Source organism: Bubalus bubalis, chromosome 23 (assembly GCF_019923935.1).
Source record: "Bubalus bubalis isolate 160015118507 breed Murrah chromosome 23, NDDB_SH_1, whole genome shotgun sequence".
NCBI classification, from domain to species: Eukaryota; Metazoa; Chordata; class Mammalia; order Artiodactyla; family Bovidae; genus Bubalus; species Bubalus bubalis.
Window position 1 is genome coordinate 42,167,991 of NC_059179.1, and position 27,570 is coordinate 42,195,560.

At 39.2% G+C, this 27,570-nt stretch overlaps 1 protein-coding gene across 8 annotated transcripts in view; it reads left to right on the forward strand.

Moving 5' to 3' along the window:
• Positions 1-1,473: 1,473 nt before the first annotated feature.
• PLEKHA1 (pleckstrin homology domain containing A1) overlaps positions 1,474-27,570 on the forward strand; it is a 54,766-nt gene continuing 28,669 nt past the window's right edge. For 2 of the 8 annotated variants that reach the window (XM_045164149.1, XM_045164151.1), the window contains exons 1-3: positions 1,475-1,722; positions 20,986-21,146; positions 26,799-26,855. In XM_045164149.1, the coding sequence (XP_045020084.1) occupies positions 21,006-21,146; positions 26,799-26,855 (198 nt within the window). In that variant the 5' untranslated portion in view covers positions 1,475-1,722; positions 20,986-21,005. Of the gene's footprint in view, positions 1,790-2,257; positions 2,401-20,985; positions 21,147-26,798; positions 26,856-27,570 lie in introns of those variants that run through there. The other 6 variants (XM_045164150.1, XM_045164146.1, XM_045164152.1 and 3 more) reach the window with 5 other exon arrangements.

A 27,570-nucleotide genomic window follows, 5' to 3' on the forward strand; every position in this document is an offset into this window, starting at 1 on the left:
ACAGGTAAGTCTAGGGCTATTTTTAACTCCACCTCTGATTCAGATGAGATAATACCTAAGTTTCCTCAAGGATCCTAAGGAAGACAAACTCCAAATCTGGTTCTCTGCCTCATAAACAGAATTGAGTCAGGAGGCCAGGCCAAGTGCTGAGACTTTTGACCCAGTCCACAAATAAAGAAGGGGTTAAGTCATCAAGGTTCCATTCGTGTCACCAGGCTCGTCCGCATGTACCTTGTGCCTTTTGCCCCAGCAGCTTGATTTGTCTCCTGGACTTCTTCACATAAGGAAGGATGTTCTGAAAGGTGTTGCTAAAGATTTTGATGGGGGAAGGATGTGATCTAAGGCTGGGAAGGAGAAGGAAAGGAAAAAGGACACAAACGGAACAAATATTTATTGAGAGCCTAATGTGTGCCATGTGCTGCGAAAGCCGTGGCATATAATCCTTTGCCAGCTCTTTGCATGTCTGAATGATTTTTTTCCCCCCTCAGGTTTCAGCTCAAAATTCACTTCCTCAGAGAGCTTTCCCTGACCCTCCTGTCCAAAGAACCTCTCCGTCTCCCCCATTGCTCTCTTTTTAAATATATAATTTTACTTGTTTATTTTTGGCTGTGCTGGGTCTTCCTTGTTGGATGGGCTTTTCTCTAGCTGAGGCAAGTCAGGACTGCTCTCCAGTTGCTCTGTGCAGGCTTCTCATTTCAGTGACTTCTCTTGTGGTGGAGCAAGGGCTCTAAAGCCTGAGGGCTTCAGTAGCACGTGGGCTCTAAAGCACAGGCCTAACTGCGGAGAAACTCGTCCCCACTATCTATCTCTTTAATTTGCTTTATTTCTCCATTTCCTAAACAGGGGTGTTTATCCTACCGGTTTAAGGACTAGCTACTAACCGCAGGCTCCCTGAGGGCAGGACGACCCTCAAGCGTCTGCCTAATGCCTCTCAAGAGATTGGCATGGCATGGTAGGTTTACGAACAAATATTTATGAGAAGACATCTACGTTCCAACCCGTCAACTAATTGAATATCGACTAACTGAATTTTGACTAATCATTCTTTAAGTTTCCCTAAGCCTCCTGTCCTACTAAGTAGGAGGCGGAGCTAGTTCTAGGAAGAGAGAAATTGTTAGGAGAAAAAAGAATTGGCATGAAGAGCTGGTAAAGCATTTTTTCCCTCGGGTCACCCAGCAGCCTGTGAATTTTACATTTCCCGGACTGATTTATGGGATTGCTTGCAAAAAAATTGTCTGCCGCGAATGAAGCCTATTTTTAAAGATCCTGTGCCTGGGAGTTCTCGGCGGTGACACAAGGGAACCCTGAGCTCCACTCGCGAGCCAAGCCCCGCGTTCCTCTAAAACTACGGATCCCAGGATGCAACGCAGCGCAAGGGCCCAGATCTCCGCGCGGGGCCCTCCCCTTGGAACCCAGGAGACGCCCAGAGCCCGGCCCGCCACGCCTCCGGGGGTCCGCGCGGTGCCTGCTGGGACTTGTAGTCCTCCTTCCGCCGGCTGGGAGTGCCCGCTCCGGAATCTCGGCCGCCGTCTGGGGGGCTGAGGCGGCGCGGGCACGCGTGCGCAGTGCGCGGGCGGGCCGTCGTGGGCGCCGCTCCCGGCAGCAGTGGGTGCGTGTGGGACACCCCGCCTCCCAGGACCGTGGCGGTGCGGGTGCTCCGGGGGCCGAGGGCCGCCCGTGAAGTTCGGCGTGAGGAGTGTGAGGAGCGGCGCCGGGGCAAGGGTGAGTGGGGCCGGGCTCCCGGAGCGCGGCGCCTACCGAAGCGAAAGCTGGGAGGCTTGAGGGGCCGGTGAGTGCGGGGCGGCGGCGGCGGGCGGCGGCGCGGGGTCCCCGGCCCCCCCAGGCGCCGCCTCAGGCGGGGTCGGTCGGCCGGCCAGCGCGGCTGCACCTGGGCGAGGCCGCGGGGGGCCCGGGCTCACCTGCGCGCGCGAGGTCAGGGGCGGCGGGGGTCTCTCTTCCCGCGCAGCTCCCGAGCCCTCATTGTTTTCCTGACCTCGGCCCTCGGCGGCGTCCGGCCGAGGAGGGTGTAGGGAGCGCCCCGGGCGGCCGTCGCCGAGGAGCTCTGCGGTGGCTCGGTTCAAAAGTACCGTCGCGCCCTCGCCTCCCGGTTGGCCTGGCCGGCCAGCTGTCGGATTCTCGGCGGGCGACGCCTGTCGAGCGGGGGTGACTTTCGGGGCTGTGCCCACCCCCACCCCCGGAGGGTGCTCAGCTGCTTTGGGCACGGTTTTCTATTCTTTTTGCTGCGCTTTCGCTTTAGGACTCGCCGAGTCAGAAGTCGACTCCGCCCGGTGTCCCCCCGCCGGCATCCTGCAGTATTCGTGCCTTTTTTACCCTCGCACCTTCGTGGTGCAGTGACCACAGGGCGGAAAAAGTTGGAAGGACTCGTCCAGAGTCACGCAGGTAGGAAGGAGGAGGCTAACCCAGGTCTTGAAAGCTTAAGAGGCCAGCAGCTGCCAGTCGCACCGCTTTGGGACCTGCTTGAATGGTTTGTGGTTTCTTTCGAATGCTTTCTATTGACCGTCCTGGACAGACCATCAGAGGGGAGAGTGTTGTCATAATGAAAGTGGTGTTTGGTAGAATTCTAGTTGTGTTGTGCCCCACGGCAGAGCATCTGACCCCGCTGGGCACCTCAGCAATTAAACTAGATCGCTTTTGTTTGGGGGCAGATCTAAGAGGAAGTTATAGGCAGGCAATTTGTGCCATTTTCCCCCCTCCTATTTCACCGTCCAGTCTTAAAATGCTCTTTTACTTACTTTACGGTTGATCGTTGTCAGTTTTGTTACGATTTTCTTTGCTTTAACGAAGCCATTGCCGTTTGTGAATTAGTTTTTCAACTAGAAAAAATCTTATTTCCTGTGTGCTTAATGACTGGAACCAATAGCGCAGTATGCGGTTTATACCTTTGTCTTTTATCCTAGAACTACTGATCAGTCAGCTTTATTTCCCCCAGGCACTCGGCTTCCAAACTTTCTGGGTTATTTAAAGGCGTTGAAATACTTCTTAGTAAAATTTGGGTACCCTTTATATGATTCAGACAAGAATTTGAAAAAGTAATTTTGTAAAACTTTTTCTTCACATAAGACTTTGAAGAATTGTTATTTAAAAAAATAGTAAGATTCTTTCTGAATAAAAAGCCTATTTTTTCATACTCAAATTTTCATATTAACATGTTTGTGGCAAAAAATATTTCCCCAAAGAGTTTGTTTAAAATATTCCTTAATTTGGTCATATCTCCCCAGGGGAAATGACATGTTAGAATATTTGTAGATTTAAGCAAGAATAAGCTTAGCAGAATTTGAGTTAATAGTCAATTTTGTAGAGCTGTAAACCCTACAGTGTATCCACTGAAAGGGTTCTCTTGAAGAGTATACCCATATCAAAGGATATGGCCATGACTTTGTGGTAAGCAGAGGATAACTTTTGTGACATTGAGAAGATGTGATTTGTATGAAACTGCTTTCTACCTCACTTTATCTTGTTAACTAGTATTTTTATTGTTGCTTTGGGTAAAGGCAGGAAGTAGCAGGTTTGTATCCCCCCTCTCCTAAGTTTTAGCAACATAGCAAAATAGGGAAGAACTGGTGTGTAAATTTGAGTTTGTCATAGATTAGGAGAGACAGTGAAACAGGATAAGTAAACAATTGTTAGGAAACTGCCATGAGTTCATAAGCCGGAAGGACCTTTTTAGAATTGTTTAAGGACATTAAGAATACCATTGAGTTATTTTCTTTAAAAAGTCACTGTGGGCAGTACTCACAGGTTGGTTGTTAATATATAGGATGTGATATTAAAGACTCCTTGAAAAGTACTTGGTAAAGGTAGAAACATTTTATCTTTTTATAGGGCATTTTCTCAAAAAACATTTAATGCACCTTAAAAAAAATAAGACTTTTATTTAAGCCTGAAAGTTTTTACAGCCCTACTGCCAAACCCACAGTGAGTTCTGCTGATGACAATTTGTAATCCAGAATAAAATCTGTGAAATAATTTATTAGTGTAATTTAACTTGGGCTTTCACATTGATGCACTGCTTGATGTTAAATAATTATTCTTGTTTAAATAACTGTCATTTAAGAATGAGGGAGATGAATAGTTTTCTGAACAAAATGTAGTAATTAGTCAGATGTGACAGTAGTTACATTCTGCCTTTATTAGAAAATTCCAAGTTCTGTGGCAGTAACTGCCAAAGCTGTGAACTAAGGTAATATACAAATATTGCTTTTTTACATGCTTGAGCATTTTACTTTTGATAATATTAAAATTTGATTTTAAATTTCAAAATGATTCACCTCACATTTAGATCTACAGTAATACAATAAAATGGCTTTGGTAGGAGATAAATATTAAAATTTAGCTTTATTTCTTTTGAGCATTTGTAAGTCCATAGCATTTGGAACTTTTATTGACTGGTATCAGGAAAGTTCTTAGAGTAGAAACTTTCTGTGGCCTTAGACACTTGTCTGTAATGCTTAATTATTTTTAGAAATATAAAAGTGTAGGATTTTTCAAATATAAAAATAAAAATTGTTGGTATTTGCTGTAGCCATAGGACTTTGTTGTGCTTAATGAGTGACATCAAACCATTTGAACTCTGAGTGATTTCTTTTCCTAGTAGCTGCTGTATGATAAAGAACATGTGAGTTTGTAATTCCTAGAAGATATTTAAGCAAACATGTGTTTGCTGTTTATTTTGGTAAGCCTTTGATTAGCTGAGTTGCTTTGATTCAGGAAGATGGTATTTTGAGGATTTTATATTGTAAACATTCTTTGAACTGGAATTTCTGTTGAATATAAAAGAAAATCAAAGTCATTTAGGATTTTTTTTAACACTTAAATCTATTTAAGTCATGAGAGTTTTAAAAATAGTGAAGTCAAATATTTTTTCCTTCATGAAACTCTTATCAGACTTATCAATCTGAGAGTTTTATTGTTCAAAAAGTTGCGGTTTTACTCTGTTGGACAACCTCGCCTTTAATAGTTTAACTATTGAAATCTGGATTCTGGATTCAAGAAGTTTAACCTCTTTTTGAAGAAAGGAGAGTCACAGACGCTTAGAATTGGAAGCACTCTTCAGAGGACTTCTAATGTAGTGTCTTACCAGGTACAGTAAATCCCCCTTGGGAATTTCCACATCAGGTGTTGCTCTCATTAGTGAGGGCAGTGATGCTGTTCCATGTGTCCTCAGGTCATTGAGCAGTCTGAGCTTGGTGAGAACCAGACTTAAGACGATTATATTTTTCAGCATCGGCTGCTTTCAACCATGCTTTGTTGGATCTTCCCTCTTGCTACCTCATGACTCCATGGGCAAGTGGTAGTTTTTCTATCATTTACAGCTTTTAAAAGCTCCAGTCTAACCTATTTCAGTTTAGACCTTCAGTCTATGAAAGCCCTTCTTCTTTACCCCAGTATCTGGCCACATCATCCCCGAAGCACTTGCAGTGGGGAGGGGTTGTTACATGCTCCCTGGATACCTCTTTTCCCTCTTTGTCGGTCTATTTGGACAGGGACTAGTTAGAAGAAAAATGGGAAAAGGCAGCTATTTCTCACCATCTTAATAAAGTTCTCTCTTGATTAACAATGGCAGGCTGTTAATGTTGACTGGTAGGCTTCCAAACTGGAAATTTTGGTGAGATCTTGCAGGGAAACTCCCCACTGCACAGTCCTTGGATATGACATTTGCTGTGGGTAGACCTTTACCAACCTACACTCCGTCCTCCTTGTTCCTGTCCTCTTAGTCTGCCTGCTGACCGTATGAGTGTTTGGGGATGAGGTGGGTTTCGCTCTGCCATCCAGATTTTTTGATAACAGAAAGACAGCTCAAGTCCAGCTACCTTCCGTAATTTTCACTTAACTCACTGGAAGCTTATTTCCTCTTGATGTCAGATGTCAGCATGTAGGCTGCTTAAGTCTGCTCCCTTTCTGTGTGCTGCCTGCCATTTCTCAACAATTCTCCTTGTCCCCCTGCTCACGTAGGCCCCGGGACAGTCACTCAGTCTCCCTCATAAGCCAACATCTAACTGGAGAATGGGGTGACGCTGTCTTCTCCTCGTGGGCACTTCTGATCTTGGTGAATGATTCTCTTGGGGCCCCCTTCCGCAGTTTGTGGGTAGACAGCATCTTCAATTCCCTGTGTTCTTCCTGAACACTGAAATACTTTTCATTTTTTCCCCTGTCTTGTCAACTGATTGTATAGAGTGGAATGATGGTAAGGCATCAGTTAGGGTACCACAGCCCTGAGTTGTGTGTGTGGGGCAGGGAGGAGCGCGTGGGTGTTGGTGCCAGACTTCGCGAATGTTTGATCCTTGATCTCTGTATATCTTTGGCTTTGTGTTTGTCAACAATTTTGGGACAAGAGTACTTCCACTCAACTTCTAATCAGCAAACAGTACTGAAGTCCTGTGGGCCTCATGAAGTCTCACTATGCAGAATTTAATTTTTCTTTTCTTTCTTTCTGATTTTTGTTTTATTTTTATTTTTTACTCACTTCATGGTTCCTGACTGATGAAGTGTTTTTAACTGTGTGTGTCAATTTATGAGTGTTTGTATGCTCTAACCACTCCTAAGAGCACAAGTAAATCTGAAGGATAGACTTTGTGGTGGTTTTAATACAATTTTATCTGTTCCATCATCTAAGCAAATCAGTTAAATCTAAACAGTGTCTCATCAGATGAGGAAAAAGGAGCTTTCTGTCTGGAAACTTAAATGTTAATATTTGATGCAATAATTATGGATTCCTTAATATTTCATTCAGCAAATTGTTACTTAGTCCCTTCCATATTCCAGCCACTGTTTTAAGCACTGGAGAAACAATAGTAAATAGGAAAAAAAAAATGTTGCTGTCATGAAGCCTACTTTACAGTGTCGGGAAACAGACAAGAAATAGATAAATAAGTAAATGATATTGTTTGTTAGCATTAAATACTAAGAAGAAGAATGAAGCAGGGAAGGGAGATGGGAAGGGGCAGGACAATTTGGAGCATTTTCAGTTTTCAATAGGATGTCAAGAAGGCTTCACTGAGAGAGTGATATTTGAGTGAAAAGGCTCTGAGTGGGGAGCTTGTCTAGTGTAGCAGACATCCAGTGGCCAGATGTGTAGCTAATCAAGGGCTTTTGGGACAGGTTGAGTGGGGTAGGTGAAGCCTATGTATCTTTGTAAGAGCTTTGGTTTTTACTTTGAATGTGATGGGATTGAGTTAAAACAATGATTCTTAACCCTGGCCGAACATGGGAATTATTGTGGAAGCTATAAAAATGTATCGATGCTTAGATCCCATCTCCAGAGTTTCTGACTTAGTTGGTCTGGATGCCCTAGTCTAGGCATCAGGTAATTCTAATAAGCAGCTGAAGTTGCAGAGTTTTTTTGAGCAGAGTGACATTATAAAGTATTGAAGAGCATGGGCTTTAGAGCCAGATTCCCCTGGTTTGGATCCTGGCTCTGCTTGTACTTAATCATATGACCTTGGAGAAGTTATTTTTAAAACCTTCTGTGCTTTGAAAGAGATCTTAGAGAAAGGAATTCCCTGGAGGTCCAGTGGTTAGGACTCCACACTTCCACTGTAGGGGACCTGGGTTCAATCCCTGGTCATGGAACTAAGAGACTCATGGAACTAAGAGACTCATGGAATTCTGCTCAGTGTTACTTGGCAACCTGTATGAGTTTGGGGGAGAATGAATACATCTATATGCATGGCTGAGATCCTTTGCTGATCACCTGAAACTGTCATATTGTTAGTCAGCTATACCCCAATATAAAATAAAAAGTTAAACAAAAAATCTTCTATTCTTTGGTTTTCTCATCTGTAAAATTGTTGTTATAAGGATTAAATCAAATGAGTGTTTACTTGCAGATATTGAATAAACACTTGACTATGTGTTTTAATGAGATCACTGACAGCTTTATGGAGAATGGAGTGAAGCGGGAGGGGAGCCCTTGGAGTAATCCAGCTGAGAGGTAATGGTGGCTTGGGCCACAATGGCAGCAATGCATCTGGTGAGAAGTGGTGGGATTCTGGATGTATTTAAAAGATGGAGCAAATAGGATTTGCTTATGGATTGGACATGGAACGAGAGAGGTCTTGATCCAGTGTGACTCCAGATTTTGCCTGAACAGCTGGAAGAAGTGAGTGACTGTTTACTGAGATGGGAAGGACAGAGGGGAACAGATTGCCAAGGGGGTATATCTGCACCCAGTTTGTTAAGTGTGAGATGCCTCCACTATCTCCCGAAGTTTGCTCAAATTCATGTCCATGGGGTCAGTAATGCTTTCCAACCATCTCATCCTCTGCCACCCCCTTCTCCTTTTGTCTTCAATCTTCCCCAGCATCGGCATCTTTTACACTGAGTCGGCTCTTTGCATCAGGTGGCCAAAGTATTGGAGCTTCAGATTCAGCATTAGTCCTTCTGGTGAATATTTAGGGTTGATTTCCTTTAGGATGAACTGGTTGGATCTCCTTGCAGTCCAAGGGACTCTCAAGAGTCTTCTCCAATACCACAGTTCAAAATCATCAATTCTTCAGTGGTCCGCTTTCTTTATGGTCCAACTCTCACGTCCATACATGACTACTGGAAAAACCATAGCTTTGACTATACAGACCTTTCTCAGCAAAGTGATGTTTCTGCTTTTTAATATGCTGTCTAGGTTTGTCACACCAGTCCATTTTAGTTTGCTGATTCCTAAAATGTCAGTGTTCACTCTTGCCATCTCCTCTTTGACCACTTCCAATTTGCCTTGATCCATGAACCTAACATTCCAGGTTCCTACGCAGTATTGCTCTTTACAGCATCGGACTTTGCTTCTATCACCAGTCACATCCATAACTGGGTGTTGTTTTTGCTTTGGCTCTGTCTCTTCATTCTTTCTGGGGTTATTTCTCCACTGATCTCCAGTAGCATAATGGGCACCTACCGACCTGGGGAGTTCATTTTTCAGTGTCCTATCTTTTTGCCTTTTCATGCTGTTCATGGGGTTCTCAAGACAAGAATACTGAAGTGGTTTGCCATTCCCTTCTCCAGTGGATCACATTTTATCAGAACTCTGCACCATGACCCGTCTGTCTTGGGTGGCCCTTCACAGCATGGCTCATAGTTAATCATTGAGTTAGACAAGGCTGTGGTCCATATGATCAGATTGGTTAGTATTCTATGATTGTGGTTTTCAGTCTGTCTGCCCTCTGATGGAGAATGATAAGAGGCTTATGGAAGCTTCCTGATGGGAGAGAATGACCGAGGGGGAAACTGGGTCTTGTTCTGATGGGCGGGAATCATTTTAGGAATCAGCAAACTAAAATGGACTGGAATGGGTGAATTTAACTCAGGTGACCATTATATCTGATCTACTACTGTGGGCAAGAATCCCTTAGAAGAAATGGAGTAGCCATCATGGTCAACAAAAGAGTCCAAAATGTAGTATTTGGATGCAATGTCAAAAACGACAGAATGATCTCTGTTCATTTCCAAGGCAAACTGTTCAATATTACGGTAATCCAAGTCTATGCCCTGACCAGTAACGCTGAAGAAGCTGAAGTTGAACAGTTCTGTGAAGACCTCCAAGACCTTCTAGAACTAACACCCCCCAAAAGGTGTCCTTTTCGTTATAGGGGACTGAAATGCAAAAGTAGGAAGTCAAGATAATACCTGGAGTAATAGGCAAATTTGGCCTTGAAATACAGAATGAAGCAGGACAAAGACTAATAGAGTTTTGCGAAGAGAATGCACTGGTCATAGCAAACACCCTCTTCCAACAACACCAGAGAAGACTCTACACATGGACATCACCAGAGGGTCAATACCAAAATCAGATTGATTATATTCTTTGTAGCCAAATATGGAGAAGCTATATATAGTCAGCAAAAACAAGACCGGGAGCTGACTGTGGCTCAGATCATGAACTCCTTATGGGCAAATTCAGACTTAAATTGAAGAAAATAGGGAAAACCACTAGACCCTTCAGGTATGACCTAAATCAAATCCCTTACAATTATACAGTGGAAGTGACAAATAGATTCTAGGGTCTAGATCTCATAGAGTGCCGAAGAACGATGGATGGAGGTTCGTGACATTGTACAGGAGACAGGTATCAAGACTGCCCCAAGAAAAAGAAATGCAAAAAGGCAAAATGGCTGTCTGAGGAGGCCTTACAAATACTGTGAAAAGAGAAGCAAAAGCAAAGGAGAAAAGGAAAGATACACCCATTTGAATGCAGAGTTCCAGAGACTAGCGAGGAGAGATAAGAAAGCCTTCCTCAGTGATCAGTGCAAAGAAATAGAGGAAAACAATAGAATGGAAAAGAATAGAGATCTCTTCAAGAAAATTAGAGATACCAAGGGAACATTTCATGCAAAGATGGGCACAATAAAGGACAGAAATGGTATGGACCTAACAGAAGCAGAAGATACGAAGAAGAGGTGGCAAGACTACATAGAAGAGCTATACAAAAGAGATCTTCACAACCCAGATCATCACGATGATGTGATCACTCACCTAGAGCCAGACATCCTGGAATGTGAAGTCAAGTGGGCCTTAGGAAGCGTCACTAAGAACAAAGCTAGTGGAGGTGATGGAATTCCAGTTGAGCTATTTCAAATCCTAAAAGGTGATGCTGTGAAAGTGCTGCACCTAATATGCCAGCAAATTTGGAAAACTCAGCATTGGCCACAGGACCGGAAAAGGTCAGTTTTCATTCCAGTCCCAAAGAAAGGCAGTGCCAAAGAATGCTCAAACTACCACACAGTTGCACTCATCTCACACACCAGTAAGTTCAGTTCAGTTCAGTCGCTCAGTCATGTCTGACTCTTTGGGAACCCATGAATCACAGCATGCCAGGCCTCCCTGTCCATCACCAACTGCCAGAGTTTACTCAAACTCGTGTCCATCGAGTCAGTGATGCCATCCAGCCATCTCATCCTCTGTTGTCCCCTTTTCTCCTGCCCCCAATCCCTCCCAGCATCAGGGTCTTTTCCAATGAGTCAACTCTTCGAATGAGGTGGCCAGAGTATTGGAGTTTCAGCTTTAGCATCATTCCTTCCAAAGAACACCCAGTACTGATCTCCTTTAGGATGAACTGGTTGGATCTCCTTACAGTCCAAGGGACTCTCAAGAGTCTTCTCCAATACCACAGTTCAAAAGCATCAATTCTTCGGCGCTCAGCTTTCTTCACAGTCCAACTCTCACATCCATACATGACCACTGGAAGAACCATAGCCTTGACTAGACGGACCTTTGTTGGTAAAGTAATGTCTCTGCTTTTCAATATGCCATCTAGGTTGGTCATAACTTTCCTTCCAAGGAGTAAGCGTCTTTTAATTTCATGGCTGCAGTCACAATCTGCAACGATTTTGGAGCCCCAAAAAATAAAGTCTGACACTGTTTCCACTGTTTCCCCCTCTATTTGCCATGAAGTGATGGGACCAGATGCCATCATCTTCGTTTTCTGAATGTTTGAGTTTTAAGCCAACTTTTTTCACTGTCCTCTTTCATTCTCATCAAGAGGCTTTTTAGTTCCTCTTCACTTTCTGCCATAAGGGTGGTATCATCTGCATATCTGAGGTTATTGATATTTCTCCCGGCAATCTTGATTCCAGCTTGTGCTTCTTCCAGTCCAGTGTTTCTCATGATGTACTCTGCATATAAGTTAAATAAGCAGGGTGACAATATACAGCCTTGACGTACTCCTTTCCCTATTTGAAAGCAGTCTGCTGTTCCATGTCCAGTTCTAACCGTTGCTTCCTGACCTGCATGTAGGCTTCTCAAGAGTAAAGTAATGCTCAAAATTCTCCAAGCCAGGTTTCAGTAGTACGTGGACTGTGAACTTCCAGATGTTCAAGCTGGATTTAGAAAAGGCAGAGGAACCAGAGATCAAATTACCAACATCTGCTGGATCATCAAAAAAGCAAGAAAGTTCCAGAAAAACGTCTATTTCTGCTTTATTGACTATGCCAAAGCCTTTGACTGTGTGGATCACTAAAAACTGAAAAATTCTGAAAGAGATGGGAATACCAGACCACCTGACCTGCCTCTTGAGAAACCTGTATACAGGTGAGGAAGCAACAGTTAGAACTGGATATGGAACAACAGACTAGTTCCAAATGGGGAAAGAGTACGTCAAGGCTGTATATTGTCACCCTGCTTATTTAACTTATATGCAGAGTACATCATGTGAAATGCCCAGCTGGATGAAGCACAAGCTGGAATCAAGATTGCTGGTAGAAATATCAATAACCTCAGATATGTAGATGACACTACCCTTATGGCAGAAAGTGAAGAAGAACTGAAGAGCCTTTTGATAAAAGTGAAAGAGGAGAGTGAAAAAGCTGGCTTAAAGCTCAACATTCAGAAAACGAAGATGATGGCATCTGGTCCCATCACTTCATGGCAAATAGATGGGGAAAGAGTAAAAACCGTGTCAGACTTTATTTTTTTGGGCTCCAGAATCACTGCAGATGGTGACTGCAGCCATGAAATTACAAGACACTTGCTCCTTGAAAGAAAATTTATGACCAACCTAGACAGCGTATTCAAAAGCAGGGACATTAGTTTGCCAACAGAGGTCTGTCTGGCCAAAGCTATGGTTTTTTCCAGTAGTCATATATGGATGTGAGAGTTGGACCATAAAGAAAGCTGAGCGCTGAAGAATTGATGATTTTGAACTGTGGTATTGGAGAAGACTCTTGAGGGTCCCTTGGACTGCACGAAGATGCAACCAGTCCATCCTAAAGGAAATCAGTCCTGAATATTCGTTGGAAGGACTGATGCTGAAGCTGAAAGTCCAATACTTTGGCCACCTCATGCGAAGAACTGACTTATTTGAAAAGACCCTGATGCTGGGAAAGATTGAAGGCGGGAGGAGAAGGGGATGACAGAGGATGAGATGGTTGAATGGCATCACTGACTCAACGGACATGAGTTTGAGTAAACTCTGGGAGTTGGTGATGGACAGGGAGGTGTGACGTGCTGCAGTCCATGGGGTCACAAAGAGTTGGACATGACTGAGGGACTGAACTGAACTGACCTGAGGTTTGTCATAGCTTTCCATCATACTATTTCAGATGCATTGTGTCGAATTTTTCCTTTTGTGTTGCATTTGTATATTTTTTTCTTTTACTCTGAAAATCCAGATTCCTAATAACAAATAAAAATTGCTTTATTTTAAATATAATCATAGCATCAATATGTTTGCATTGTCCTATTGTTGAAGTACATGAAATACTATCATTTAAATAAAAGAGTTTGAGAATTACAATAGCAAGTAGGATTGTCAGTCATAGGAGAAATGCACATTTGATTTTGTTAAATGATGTCAAATTCACCTCGGCAGGGCTGTACCATTCTGCATTCCCACCAGCAATTTAAGAGAGTTCCTATTTTCTCACAGCCTTACTGTTATAGCATATTGTCAAACTTTTGAATTTTTGCCAGTCTCATAGATGAGAAATGGTATCTCTGTGCAGTATAGATTTTGGGGGGAACTTTTCTTTTTGTAATGAAGAGCTGTGAATATCCACAGTAGTAGACAGAATGGTATAACAACAGTACCCAGCATTGAGCCCCTACAGATTTCAACCTGGGCCATCCCTCCTTCATCCATCCCTCCTTCCAGATTATTCAGGTAACACTTTGTGTAAATAAATATCTCTAGATTATAAGGATCCATTTTCTTAGTAATATAACCACAATGTCATTGCACTGGAAAAAAAATTAGCTATTTCCTTAATATCTTGAGGCAGTATTCAAATATCCAGTTTCCTTAGATAAACCAGTGTTGTTGTTATTAACAAGATTTAAATAAGGTCCACATGTTGTGATTACATCTTTTCAGGTCTTTTAATCTATAGGTTCTTCCTCCAGTTTCTTTGCTGCTGCTCCTTTCTAATTTATTTCTGAAGAAACCATGTTGTTTGTCCTGAGAAACTTCAAGAGTTTGAATTTTTTCTATTTGAATCTCTGATATAGTTGAACATGTTCTTTTCTCTGTCTTCTCTGTTTCCTATAAATTGGTAGTTAGATCTTGATTCGGATATTTTTTACACTTTTTTCCCCCATAAATGATAGATGGTATAAATTCTACAAGGAGGCACATGAAGTCTGTTGCCTTTTTTGTGATGTCAGCAGCAATGGCTATATCTCTGTATGTTATTTTGGGATTTTGTTATATGAGTGAAGTTGAGCATCTCTTCATATATTTAAGGGTCATTTTTATGTTTTTCCTTGTGGAATATCTGTTCATGTCTTAATTGATTTTTCTATTGAAGTTTTGATATATTTCCCTTGACATTTTTTGCAAGCTAAATTTTAGGGAGATTAACCTTTTGTCATGTAAGGTGCAAGTATTTTTTACTGGTTTTGACTTACTATCAATATTTAAAAAAAATTATTTGTAGTCACATTTATCAGTGAATTTTTTGTTCTGGATTTAAAAAAATTTTTGGAGTTAAATCACATACACTAAACTTGGAAAGTTAACAATTGATGAGTTTTGACCATATTGTTACATGCATTATGAGTTCCTTTATATTGTAGAGTGCTATTCCATACTATAAATATACTATATTTTCAAAATCACCTTTTGTGAATACTGACATTTGTGTTGTTTCTGGTTTGGAGCTATTATGAATAAAGCAGCTATGAATATTTATGAATTACTCTTTGCATGAATATACTTTCATTTCTCTTGAGTAATACTTAGGAATAGAATGGCTGGGTTAGGTGTATGTTTGGTTTTATTGCCAGAACTTTTCCTACAGTGCTTGTACCATTTTACATTCTCATCAGCAATACATAAATTCTGGATGCACCACACCTTTGACAATATTTGGTGGTGTCAGTCTGTTTTAATTTTAGCCATTCTGGGTGAGTGTATATGTTTCAAAAACATATCACCATTATTGAGGTATAATTTTACATACAGTGAATTTTACTCCTTTTAGTGTACAGTTCTATAAGTTTTGATGGATGCATGTAATTGTTTAAGCTGTACCACAGTCTAGATATGCAACATCTGTGTTGCCAAAAAATTTTTTCTCTAGTGTTCTTTTGTAGTCAGGCCTATCACAAGCCCTAGCAACTGTTGTCTGCTTTATATCACTGTAGGTTTTTTTTTTCCTTCAAATGCAGTATAGCTCACTCTGTGTGGTATGTGAGCCTACTATTTTTGATAAATGTATGGTTGTGTATCCTATCACAATCATGATCAGAACAGTTTCGTCACTCCATAAATTACCCTTTGAAGTCAGGCACTCTCACTGATCTGTTCTCTGTCCCTGTAGCCTTTTGGTCTGACTTCTCTCACTTAGCAAAATGCATCTGGCATTTACACACGTTGTATATATCTCTACTTTGTTCCTTTATTTTGCTAGGTAGTATTCCACTGTATTGGATGTAACACAGTTTCTTCATTTACCAGTTAAAGAACATTTGGTTTGTTTCTGCTTTTTGCCAATTATGAATAATGTCGTTTTAAACATTTTCATATACATGGGCTTCCCTTGTGGCTCAGCTGGTAAAGAATCTGCCTGCAATTTAGGAGATCTGGGTTCCATCCCAGGGTCGGGAAGATCCCCTGGAGAAGGAAAAGGCTAAGCACTCCAGTATTCTGGCCTGGAGAATCCCATGAACTGTATAGTCCTTGGGGTCTCAAAGAGTTGGACATGACTGAGTGACTTTCACTTTCACTTCACTTTGTGTAAACGTAAGATTGCAATTCACTTGGATAAATACCTAGGAGTGGGATTACTGGGTTGTATTGTTAAGGGTAGTATAACTTTCTAAGAAACTGCCAAAGTGTCTTCCCAAGTTGCTTTGCCATTTTGCATTCCCTTCAGTAATATGAGAGAACGTGTTCATTTGCTTCACATTCTTGACAGCATTAGGTATTGCCAGGGTTTTCTTTGTTTTTGTTTTAGCCATTTTAGTAGGTGTGCAGTGGTATCTCACAGGTTTTATTTGTAACATCTTCTTGACTAATGATGATGAGCATCTTTATATGCTTATTTATTATTTGTATGTCTTTTTTCTTTTTATTATTTTTAAAAAACCATTATATCTTCTTTGTTGACTTGTCTGTTCAAATTTTTTTTTTGCCTATTTTCCAGTTTTTTTGTTTGTCTTATTGTAATAGTTCCTTGCCTATTTTTGGATATGTGTTATGTGATAGATACATGTGTACTGAATATTTTCTCATGTTCTGCAGCTCATCATTTGACTTCTTAACTGGTGTCTTTCAAAGAGCAGTTTTTAATTTTTATTAAGTCCATTATATTAACCATGTCTATGGTTTAGGCTCTTCGTGTCTTACCTAAGAAATCTTTATCTAACCCTAAGGTCATGAAGACTTTCATTCATATATGTATATATTCATGTATGTGTGTGCACTCGCAATCATGTCCGAGTCTGTGTGACCCCACAGACTGTAGCCCTCATGTCCTTGGGATTTTCCTGGCAAGGATACTGGAGTGGGTTGCCGTTTCCTCCTCCAGGGGATCTGCCCAACTCAGGGATCCAACCCACATCTCCTGAATCTCCTGCATTGACAGGTGGATTCCTTACCACTGAGCCACCTGGGAATCCCATATATTCATAAAATATATATCGGTATATATTTTATATATGTGTATATATAAATGTATTAGAATTTTAATTGTATATTAGGTTTCCAATCCATTTCAGGTTAATTTTTTTTGACACGATTCACTAATTGTTCCAACATCATTTATTGAAGATGTTTGGAATTGCATTGACATCTGTTGAAAATCTGTTGACAGTATATATATGAGTCTGTTTCTGGATGCTATTCTGTTCCCTGTATTTATTGTTATCTTTTCACCAATCCTACACTATCTTCATTGCTGTAGCTCTATGGTTAGTCTTGAAATCAAGTAGTATAAGTCTGTTCTTTGAAAATAGATTTAGCTTTTCTAGATCTTTGCATTTCAACTTACAGAATAAAATCACCTCATCAGTTTTTATAAAATATCTTGGAATTTGACTGAAAGTATTGATAGCTCATTCCTTTCTGTATCTGGATAATGTTCCATTGTGTGTATTATACATGTTGATGGACATGGGTTGTTTACACTTTTTGGCTCTTGTGGTTAGTATTGCTGTCAACGTTCATGTATAAGTGTTTGAGTATAAGTTGAGTATAAGTATAAGCATAAGTTCATGTATAAGTGTTTTAATTCTTTTGGATATATACCTGGGAGTGGAGATGCTGAGTCACATGGTAATTCTGTGTTTAACTTTTGAAGAATCACTAAACTGTTTTATGCAGCTGTTGTGCCATTTACATTCCCACCAGCAATGTAGGAGGGTTCTCATTTCGCTACTTCCTTGCCGATACTTATTATTTTCCTCTCTTAATTATATCCATTCTAGTGGGTGTGAAGTGGTAGCTCATTGTGCTTTTGATTTACGTTTCCCTAGTGACAAATAATATCGAGCATCTTTTTGTGTTCTGGTTGGCCATTTGCTTCTCATCTTTGAGAGAAATGGCTTTTTAAGTCCTTTGTCCATTTTTAAACTGGATTTGTACTTTTGTTGTTGAGTTTAAGAGTTTTTGTTTTTTTTTTTTGTATATTCTGGATATTAGACTGTGACTTCAAAAGTTTCCTCCCATTCTATACGGTTTTGTTTCATTTTCCTGATGTCCTTTGATGCAAAAAAATTTTTAATTTTTGTGAAGTCCAATTTGTCTTATTTTTTCTTTTGTTGCTTGTGCTTTCAGTGTCATATATAAGAATTCATTGCCAAATCCAAGGTCACGGATTTTCTTTTGTTTTCCTAAAGTTTTATAGTTTTAGCTGTTATATTTTGATTAATTCATTTTGAGTTATTTTCATTCATTTTGAGTAAGACAATTCATCTTGTTCAATTCATCTAATTCATCTAATTCAACTGAAAATGAATGATTAATTCATTTTGAGTAAGATGTGAAAGTGAAAGTTGCTCAGTCATGTCTGACTCTCTGTGACACCATGGACTATACAGTTCATGGAATTCTCCAGGCCAGAATACTGAAGTGGGTAACCTTTCCCTTCTCCAGGGGATCTTCCCAACCCAGGGATCAAACCGAGGTCTTCCTCATTGCAGGCGGATTCTTTACCAGCTGAGCCACAAGGGAAGCCCAAGAATACTGGAGTAGGTAGCCTATCCCTTCTCTAGCAGATCTTCCCAACCCAGGAATCAATCTGGGGTCTCCTGCATTGCAGACAGATTCTTTTTTCTTTTTTAATTAATTTATTTTAATTGGAGGCTAATTACTTTAAAAAGCCTCTTGATGAAAGTGAAAGTGGAGAGTGAAAAAGTTAGCTTAAAGCTCAACATTCAGAAAACGAAGATCATGGCATCTGGTCCTATCACTTCATGGGAAATAGATGGGGAAACAGTGGAAACAGTGTCAGACTTTATTTTTTGGGGCTCCAAAATCACTGCAGATGGTGATTGTAGCCATGAAATTAAAAGATGCTTATTCCTTAGAAAGAAAGTTATGACCAACCTAGATAGCATATTAAAAAGCAGAGACATTACTTTATCAACAAAGGTCCATCTAGTCAAGGCTATGGTTTTTCCAGTGGTCATGTATGGATGTGAGAGTTGGACTGTGAAGAAAGCTGAGCACCAAAGAATTGATGCTTTTGAACTGTGGTGTTGGAGAAGACTCTTGAGAGTCCCTTGGACTGCAAGGAGATCCAACCTGTCCATTCTAAAGAAGATCGGTCCTGGGTGTTCTTTGGAAGGACTGATGCTGAAGCTGAAACTCCAATACTTTGGCCACCTCATGTGAAGAGTTGACTCATTGGAAGAGACTCTGATGCTGGGAGGGATTGGGGGCAGGAGAAGAAGGGGATGACAGAGGATGAGATGGCTAGATGGCATCACTGACTCGATGGACATGAGTTTGAGTGAACCCCAGGAGTTGGTGATGGACAGGGAGGCCTGGCGTGCTGCGATTCATGGGGTTGCAAAGAGTTGGACATGACTGAGCAACTGAACTGAACTGAACTGAATTACTTTACAATATTGTGGTGGTTTTTGCCATACATTGACATGAATCAGCCATAAGTGGACCTGTGTCCCCCATCTGCAGGCAGATTCTTTACCAACTGAGCTCTTAGGGAAGCCCTATAAGATAAGGGTCCAGTTTAATTCTAAAGCATATGAATAGGGCTTCCCTGGTGGCTCAGGTGGTAAAGAATCTGCCTTCAGTGCAGGAGACCTGGTTTCAATCCCTGGGTTGGGAAGATTCCCTGGAGGAGGGCATAGCAACGCACTCCAGTATTCTTGTCTGGAGACAGAGGAGGAGTTACAAAGAGTCTGACATGACAGAGAGTAAAAAATATAACAGTTTCATATGAATAGCCAGTTGTCCCAGCACTGTTTGTTAAAGAGGCTTTTCTTTCCCATTGAATGGTATTGACACCCTTGTTGAAAATCAGCCACAAATGTATGGGTTTGTCTCTGGACTCTTAATTCTGTTCCTTTGGCCTGTGTCTTTCTTCATAGCAGTATACCACACAAGTTGATAGTTTTTACCTGTTAATATGTGTTAGTATAGTGTATTGATTTTTCAAGTTTTGATTACATTTTAGAAGTTTTTAAAAACTTTGGGTAAGTTCATGAAAAAATTATCTCCAAGTGTCAGATTTATGATAACACATGTATACAAACTTAATGGATAGTTTTTTTTTTTAATATTTTGGTGTGTGTCACCATTTCTCTAGCTGCATACAGTTAAGTGATTTAGATAGGCAGTGTATCAGGGCATATTCTAACTGAATTTTCACCATGAGTTTAATGAAGAACTAGTTATGTAAATAATTCAGTCTGTCACAAGATGTTGACACTGGCTCTAGAAGGACCAGAGTAAGAACAATCTAGAGATTTGCATCACATCAGGAGGGAATCACATATCTATAGTTCTAGAGAAAAATGGATGGAAACACTGCCTTTTACCCAAGTCATGATTTTTAACTTTAATCAACACAACAAAAATTTCAGTCCTTCAGAATCAAAATATGATATGCCTCTGAAGTTTCTTTTCATCTGTAACTTCTCTCTTCTTTTTCCTTTAATAATTTATTTGCTGAGGAAAATGGACTTTTGGTCCTAATGTTTCCCACTTTTGCAGTTTGATATGTTCCTCTGTGTTCTTTATTTCCTATGAATTATGAGTTGGCCTTATGGAAATCTAGAGACTTGATCAGATTGAGAGATAAAACATTTTTTTGTTGTTGTTGTTATATGCACTTCATTGCTGATGTTTGTGTCTTCTGTTAGGAGGCACATAATACCTGCTTCACTGGTGGCTCAGACAGTAAAGAATCCACCTGCAATGCTGCAGACCTGTATTTGATCCCTGGGTTGGGAAGAACTCCTGGAGGAGGGCATGGCAACCCACTCCAGTATTCTTGCCTAGAGAATCCCCATGGACAAAGGAGCCTGGTGGGCTGCAGTCCATGGTATTTCAAAAAGTCAGACATGACTGAGTGACTAAGCATAGAATACCTGCTTATCTCTCTTTTTATCATGTTAGCTTACTTTATTTTGTTTCATTTTGGTTTAATAATTCTAAGGGTTTTAGATGGGAAGGTTAAGATATAAGCTCTAGAGTCCAAGAATCTTGATTCATGTTTTGTTTCATTACCTACTGGTTCACTAATTTTGGAAAGTCACTTCCCCTACTCAGTGTTAAATTTCTTATCTGTTAACATGAAGAGGGGATGATGGTGCCTACTCTTGGGGAAAAAAGTAAGTAAATTATTCAGCTGAGATGAATAGTTCTCCTTTGTCCCCATCAGTGTACAGTTGCATATAGTAACCACTCACAGTAAACTTAATTGCAGGTGATTTTTGCCCTTGCTTTTATGTATTCACATTAATCAGCTCCCAACTAATGTTGGAAAGTAGGCTCTTTGTTGAATAAACTGTACCATAGCATATTTTGTGCTTGAAGTCCACTGAGAAGTACTTACTGCTAATTTTTTTTTTTCACAGTGTAATGTTCAAGCTCAGAAATGCCTTATGTGGATCGTCAGAATCGCATTTGTGGTTTTCTAGACATTGAAGAAAATGAAAACAGTGGGAAGTTTCTTCGGAGGTACTTCATACTGGATACCAGAGAAGATAGTTTTGTATGGTACATGGATAATCCACAGGTTTGTAAAATCCAAAAGGTTCCCTCTTCAAAAGCATATGAATTTTAATAATTAAAGTATTATTATTATTATTAAAGTATTTGATATACTATTCAGGTGTTAGGATTTGTCTTCCTAAACAACATATGTTTAAATTTATTTCTACTGACTACTTATTTCTACTATTCTCCTTGCCCTGTACCCCCAAATCCTACTGTGATAAAGTTCAGAAGATGAAGCTCAGTTTATTTGATAAAAATTTAGACATGTGTTTGTTTTTCCTTCCTTGGGAGAAACAACTCTAACTCTGGTAGAAAGTTTTTGGATTATTTAGATTTAAGATACTGTCTCTAAGATAGAAACTATGCTGCTCTGCTAAGTCGCTTCAGTCATGTCCGACTCTGTGCAGCCCCATAGACGGCAGCCTAGCAGGCTTCCCCGTCCCTGAGATTCTCTAGGCAAGAACACTGGAGTGGGTTGCCATTTCCTTCTCCAATACATGAAAGTGAAAAGTGAAAGTGAAGTTGCTTAGTCATGTCCGACTCTTCTCAACCCCATGGACTGCAGCCCACCAGGCTCCTCCGCCCATGGGATTTTCCAGGCGAGAGTACTGTCTTCTGGTAAATAAGCTGCTTAACCAAGTTGACACTCTTGCACTTGTGTAGTCCTTTCATCTTTTAGTGTCAGATTTGAGTGACAGCCATTTGTGAATTTGTTTTTTTTTTTGTTGTTGTTGTTGTTACCTTGCAAATTATTGGGGGCAGATGTCATCTATTAAAAATTAGAATACCATTTTTATGATCTTTGAGAGGCCTTGGCCTGGAGATCATCTGTTGAGTAGTTTTAAATTTTCTTTACCCGTGAAACTCTTAATTCAAATTGAGATGTATATTGCAAGGAAGTAAGTGCAAAGCAAGAGATGAGTCCCTAGCAAACTTCTAAGCTGATCTGGTCTAGGGGATGACCTCTACAGGTGAGGAATGAAAAGTTGAGGAGAGCAGGGACTGGTAGGAGGTTCAGATCTGTTTCACAGAGAAGGAACCAGAGCCCCTAACAACGAGTGTGGTGTTCTTTTCTCTTCAATATTGATTTTAGATTAGGCAAAATGCATATTGCTAATACATTTATATTTGTTCATATAGAATTTGAGTTGTGGGGAACTATATTTAATACTTTCAGATAAACCATAATGGAAAAGAATATAAAAATGAATTCATTTTCTTTCATTTTCTTCATTCATGCAGAAAATATGTTCATTTTGTGCACATGTGTGTGTGTGTGTATATATATATATATATATATGCAGCAGAAATTAACACAGCATTGTAGATCAACTACACTTCAGTAAAAATAATCAGAGAAAAAAGAGAATAAGATAAATACTTGATAACTGAAGAAGTAGTAAGTTGATAGTATCCTTGAAGGCCACAGGGTTCTGAGTAATCCCAGCAGGACTTTGTGAAAAGCAAGTCCAGTCCGGAAGCAAACATCCCCTCATCGTCTCTTCTGCTGGGGACAGACCAAGGAGAGATGGTGAATTGGAGCTTGATAGTGATAGGTTTTTAAAAAAATTCTCTTATATGAAAGGTAATAAGATGATAATCAGGGCCTCTAGGGGTTTATAATGTACACAAGCTCACACAGTGTAACTGGAAGTTGATCATCAGCCATTATTTTAGAAAATATAATGTCATATATCTTGGGTTTGAAGTTTATCCATTTATCATTTACTATACCAGATATTACTGACAACTTCTACTGATAATTAAAAGAAATTATAAACTTCAAACTAATTTTTTTGAGTTGTAAGGGATCTTAATCCTTAGTATTAATTCAGTCTCCTCCTTAATGCAAGAGACCCATTTATCCCTGATGTTCACTATGTTGTTTGAACTACACATTACTAAAAGGTATTTATTATATTTGAGACAGCTTTAATTATTGTTTTGCATGCCAAAATCTAGTTCTTTGTATCTTCTATTTATTGATCTACTTTACCCTCTGATTCTCTATACATTTGGTCCTGTATCCACATGCAGCCTTTCAAATTTTGGAGGATTATTTGTATTTTAATTCAGTTTACATTATTTTATTGCTGACCTTGTATGAGGCTTTTTTTTGCTGGGAACTGTGTCTTCTCTACCCTTGTCCTTATTGAACTTATCGATACCCTGTTTTACTCCCTTATCTCTGAGTATGACCAACTTCCTTGGGTGACAGTAACCTGTCTGTGCAGCTACATGATTAATACCTTTATTTACTTGACCAAAGTCATTGGGAGAAGGAACCAGTCAGCAGAAATCAGAAGTTCATGTTTACCCTTTTTTCCCTTTTTTTTAAAAACATGAATCCAGTTCCTCCTTTTTATTGTCCATCTCTTAATCTGTAGCACAATCCCACTCCATGTTTCCAAGGTGGGGAGTAACTTGGCCCCTCTTGACTCCCTCTGATTACCGTTTACTAGATTCCAGTTTCTGATTTTCTTTCCCACACAAGCCATTGCTCAGTTCTACCTATGAGCTTCCCTTGATTTGTCTCTTTCATAAGATCTGGTTGACTCTTGTACAGTTTCTCCTGAATGTTATTTACAACTGCTTGATTGTTTCTCTGTCTTTATATAATAGGTTCTTCTCCTTAGAATTTCTCCTTTTGTCAGTACTTCCCACTTAAACAGAACTAAAGGAAAAGAACAAAATAGAATATGTGTATTACACCAAAGGAACAATAAACTTGGATTTCAGAGGAAAGCTGTGATTGTAGCTAGCAGAGGGAGTGAAGGTCTTCCCAGAAGTGGTAGTAACATTTGGAATTGACCTGGAAGAAAGAGTATGATTTTGGCCAGGATGTGGAGAAATGGGTATTCAGTGCTCACCCAATAGCGTGGGGCAGGAAATCAAAGTAAGGAACCCTGTGGCGTACCTGGAAAACAGTTGGCTTTGGCTGTAGCAGGGAGGGTATATGTTAAAGTGTGTACTTAGCTCGATCTTTTTCACATGAACTCTTTTTTTAAAGCCAGATTTCTGTGGTGTAATTAATTAGCCCATTAGTTTTTTTGAATGGAGTGCAGAATTTTAAATCTTTTTATTCAGTTTGTTCTTAATAATTTTATCTCTTCATTCCAACTGATAAGAATCTTTTACAATCTGTGTTCTATCATCCAGTGTATTAGCCTTCAATACCAGCTTTAAAGTGTCACTTTAAAATGTATTAAGACATATCTCTTTATGAAAACTTTAGTAAAATGTCTTGCTAACATTATTGTGGTTGAACCACATGAAATTGCCATTTTACTACCATTTTGATCTACTAAAAAAAAAAATGGCGATTTCATATGATTCAACCTGGTTGCACACTGTTCTAGTGATTTTAATAGCCTGTACTTAGGGAGCCATTCTTCCTCTGATCACTGCTTTCTTTACATTAACCATTGGTTTAAAAATCCGTTCTAGAGTATTACTAGGGAATCAGTTTGGGGCTTTCTGTGTTTTGTTGATGGTGTGAGAAATGGTGGAGAGTTAATTAAGTAGCTTTATTAGAAAGTGAATTTGAAAAAACCTGAAAGAGGATTTTCGCAAAATGAGTAGAGGAACTCATAAGAATAAATAGTTTGTTTCTCTTTTTATCTTAAATGTCATACTAGTTTATTATTTCTTGTTCATTGTCAAATAACAGATTGGAAACCCACTTCTTTGCTGATTGAAATTGGCAGCAATCATACCACTTTGTAGAAACTAGATATTTTGAATATCCTTTATCTACCAGGTACTTATATTTCATTGTACCGTGTCACTAATCTATGACCCTTTATGTCATGCAGTCAGGACATAGTTGCTCATTTCTGTTTCTCACCCATGGGATTAGAGCTGTATTCAGCTAGTTCAAATGATAGAATTATGGAGGACTTAAAAGAAAAATAATGATTTCGAATTGTGGAATAGCAGTATTTGGGGAAAAAAACTGTTTGATAGTGGTTAGAAGAGCTTGAAGACATTTTAACATTTCATTTCCTTATCCAAATTGAAAAGAAAAAACCCTTTAAACATAAAACATTTTGTATAAGGACAACCATTTAAAGATACACATTAAAAGTTATAATTTTATGTACATATTTATGATATAAATTTAGAAGCTTGTATCAATTTATAGTCTGGAGTTTAAAGCAAAACATAATGCAGTTTTACTCTGCATAGAAGTGACAGTTTTGAAAAGACTTGTCCCTGTAAACAATAATCAGTTTGTGTTTGAGAATCCCATCTTTTAAATGTCTAGGCTTCCATATCATTAACTGTTTCCACTAAGCTTACAGAGGTTTGAGACAGGTACCTCCTAATCATTTATGAGAATAAACCCATAGATTTTTTTCTTTAATGTACATTATTATAAAGGAAGTTAAAAATTGATCCTTAATCTATAGTGGAGGAAACTTTCAAAATCAGGATTGTTTTACTTTTACTTTTGAAATCATCTATCAGTCTTTATGTTTATTACTTTTTTGCAGATTCTTCTATCTGGTTTTCCCATCTCCATCTTCCCTGATTATTATAGTCCAGTTCATTTTAATTAAAGCACAGTTTTGGTTACAGAACTGCTTAGAAGCCTTCTTAAATGGTGTGTGTGTGTGTATATATATATATATAAGTTTTTTTTTTTGGCTGCTTGCAGGATCCTAGTTCCCTGACCAGGTATTGATACCTAGCTACCACACTGAAAGGACTGAGACCTAAACACTGCATGGCTAGGGAATTCCCTACAAGTCTTAACAGTATAAATTCCTTGCTACTTTGTTTCTTATTTAGGTCCTTTATAATTAGGTTGTTAGTTTAAGTTCCTAAACCACTGTTTGCTACTTCAACCCTGTGTGACTCCGTTTTACAGCCCAGCACAGTCTCTTTCCCGTTTCAGTACAGAACATCCTCATCCACTTGGTGAAACTCATCTGTTTCTCTGCCTGGAATATTCGCTGTCCTGTTCTTTGTGTTTCAAACTTTTTCTTTATAAAGTCGAGCTTCAATGCTTTTCATTCTTCCACTGAGTCTTTTCTGATAGCCTCAGGCAGAAATGATTCTCCTTCTTTTAAGACACATACCATATCCCAAACTTGGAAGGGAAGAATAATTACATTTTTAATGAATGTGCTAATATATACATTCCCTGTTTTAAAAGTGTCAATAATTTTCTTGAAAAATGGTATCAATATAGATTAGTAATGGTGTAATAAATACTAACATAATTTAAATGGGGGAAAATCCAGTCTTTTTAAAGCCGTATATGTGATTTAATAATTTTAATAAAGTAGTATATGTACTTTTTTGAAATTTCTTACCTTCGTGTTTGTTTTATGTCTAAATATTTTTTCCCCATTGCTTTCTGAAACAAAATCTGATCTTGTTTATGGTTTGTTAAGCTCATGAAAAAAGTTTAGATATAATGATAACAAGATAGCCTTTAGCTATAACAGAATGTGTTGTGGTGGAACAGAAAGAGTTCATTGTTGTTATCCTTGTTGTCCACTTGATTTCAAACCTAGTAAATACTTGAACTGAAAAGTTAACTTGTAAAGTGTGACATCTAAACATCTGATTTCTTAACTTTTTTTTAGTGTGTATTGGACTTTTTATGTGAAATAAATTTGTAATGTTGGATATTAATTACATGTTAATAATTTGTTTATAGAACCTACCTTCTGGATCATCACGTGTTGGCGCCATTAAACTTACCTACATTTCAAAGGTAGTCTCTGTGTATTGTCTTACACTCATGCTTGAATGAAGATCCCTTAGAATGAGAGTTTGAATAAAGGGAGCCGACTCTTCTCTTTGTCATTTAAGATGACGTTGTGGTTCATATCACACTGAAAATACTACCTGATTACTACTATGTTTAGGAAGTTCTTCATTAAAATTAGGAAATTTTATCAAATTTAGAAAGAGTACAGAGTTAAATTATAGAATGTAGCAAACTGGGAAGTTAACATTAACTTTTATGATTAGGCATATGAATGTCAGAAGTGGATTGATCTGTTAATAGTTAGGTTCTGTCTTTGGGAAATCTGGTGAAGATTTTTCTAAATCTGTGTTTATTTAAACTAATTTTTAATCTCATTACCTTTGACTTTTTGTTTCTTTACGTCTTACTTTGAGGAGAATACAAACTATCTTCATGATAAAAGATGATTTTTCCCTCATTTGACTTTGTCTCTACTGATTTCTTTTCATGTTTGTTGACTTCTCAGAAATTTTTGCAATACTATTTTTCTTTTCAAAAATTTAGATTTGTATTAGGTAGTTTTCCCCCTCTTATTATCTTTTATTACTGTTTTGGGAACTGAGATAGAGAGATGCTGAGAAACTATTAATAGTTTTGTTTTACAGAAAGTAATAAGCTTGGTGATGACTTGAGATATGAAAGTAGCAACACAGTATGATTAAATAATACACATATACAT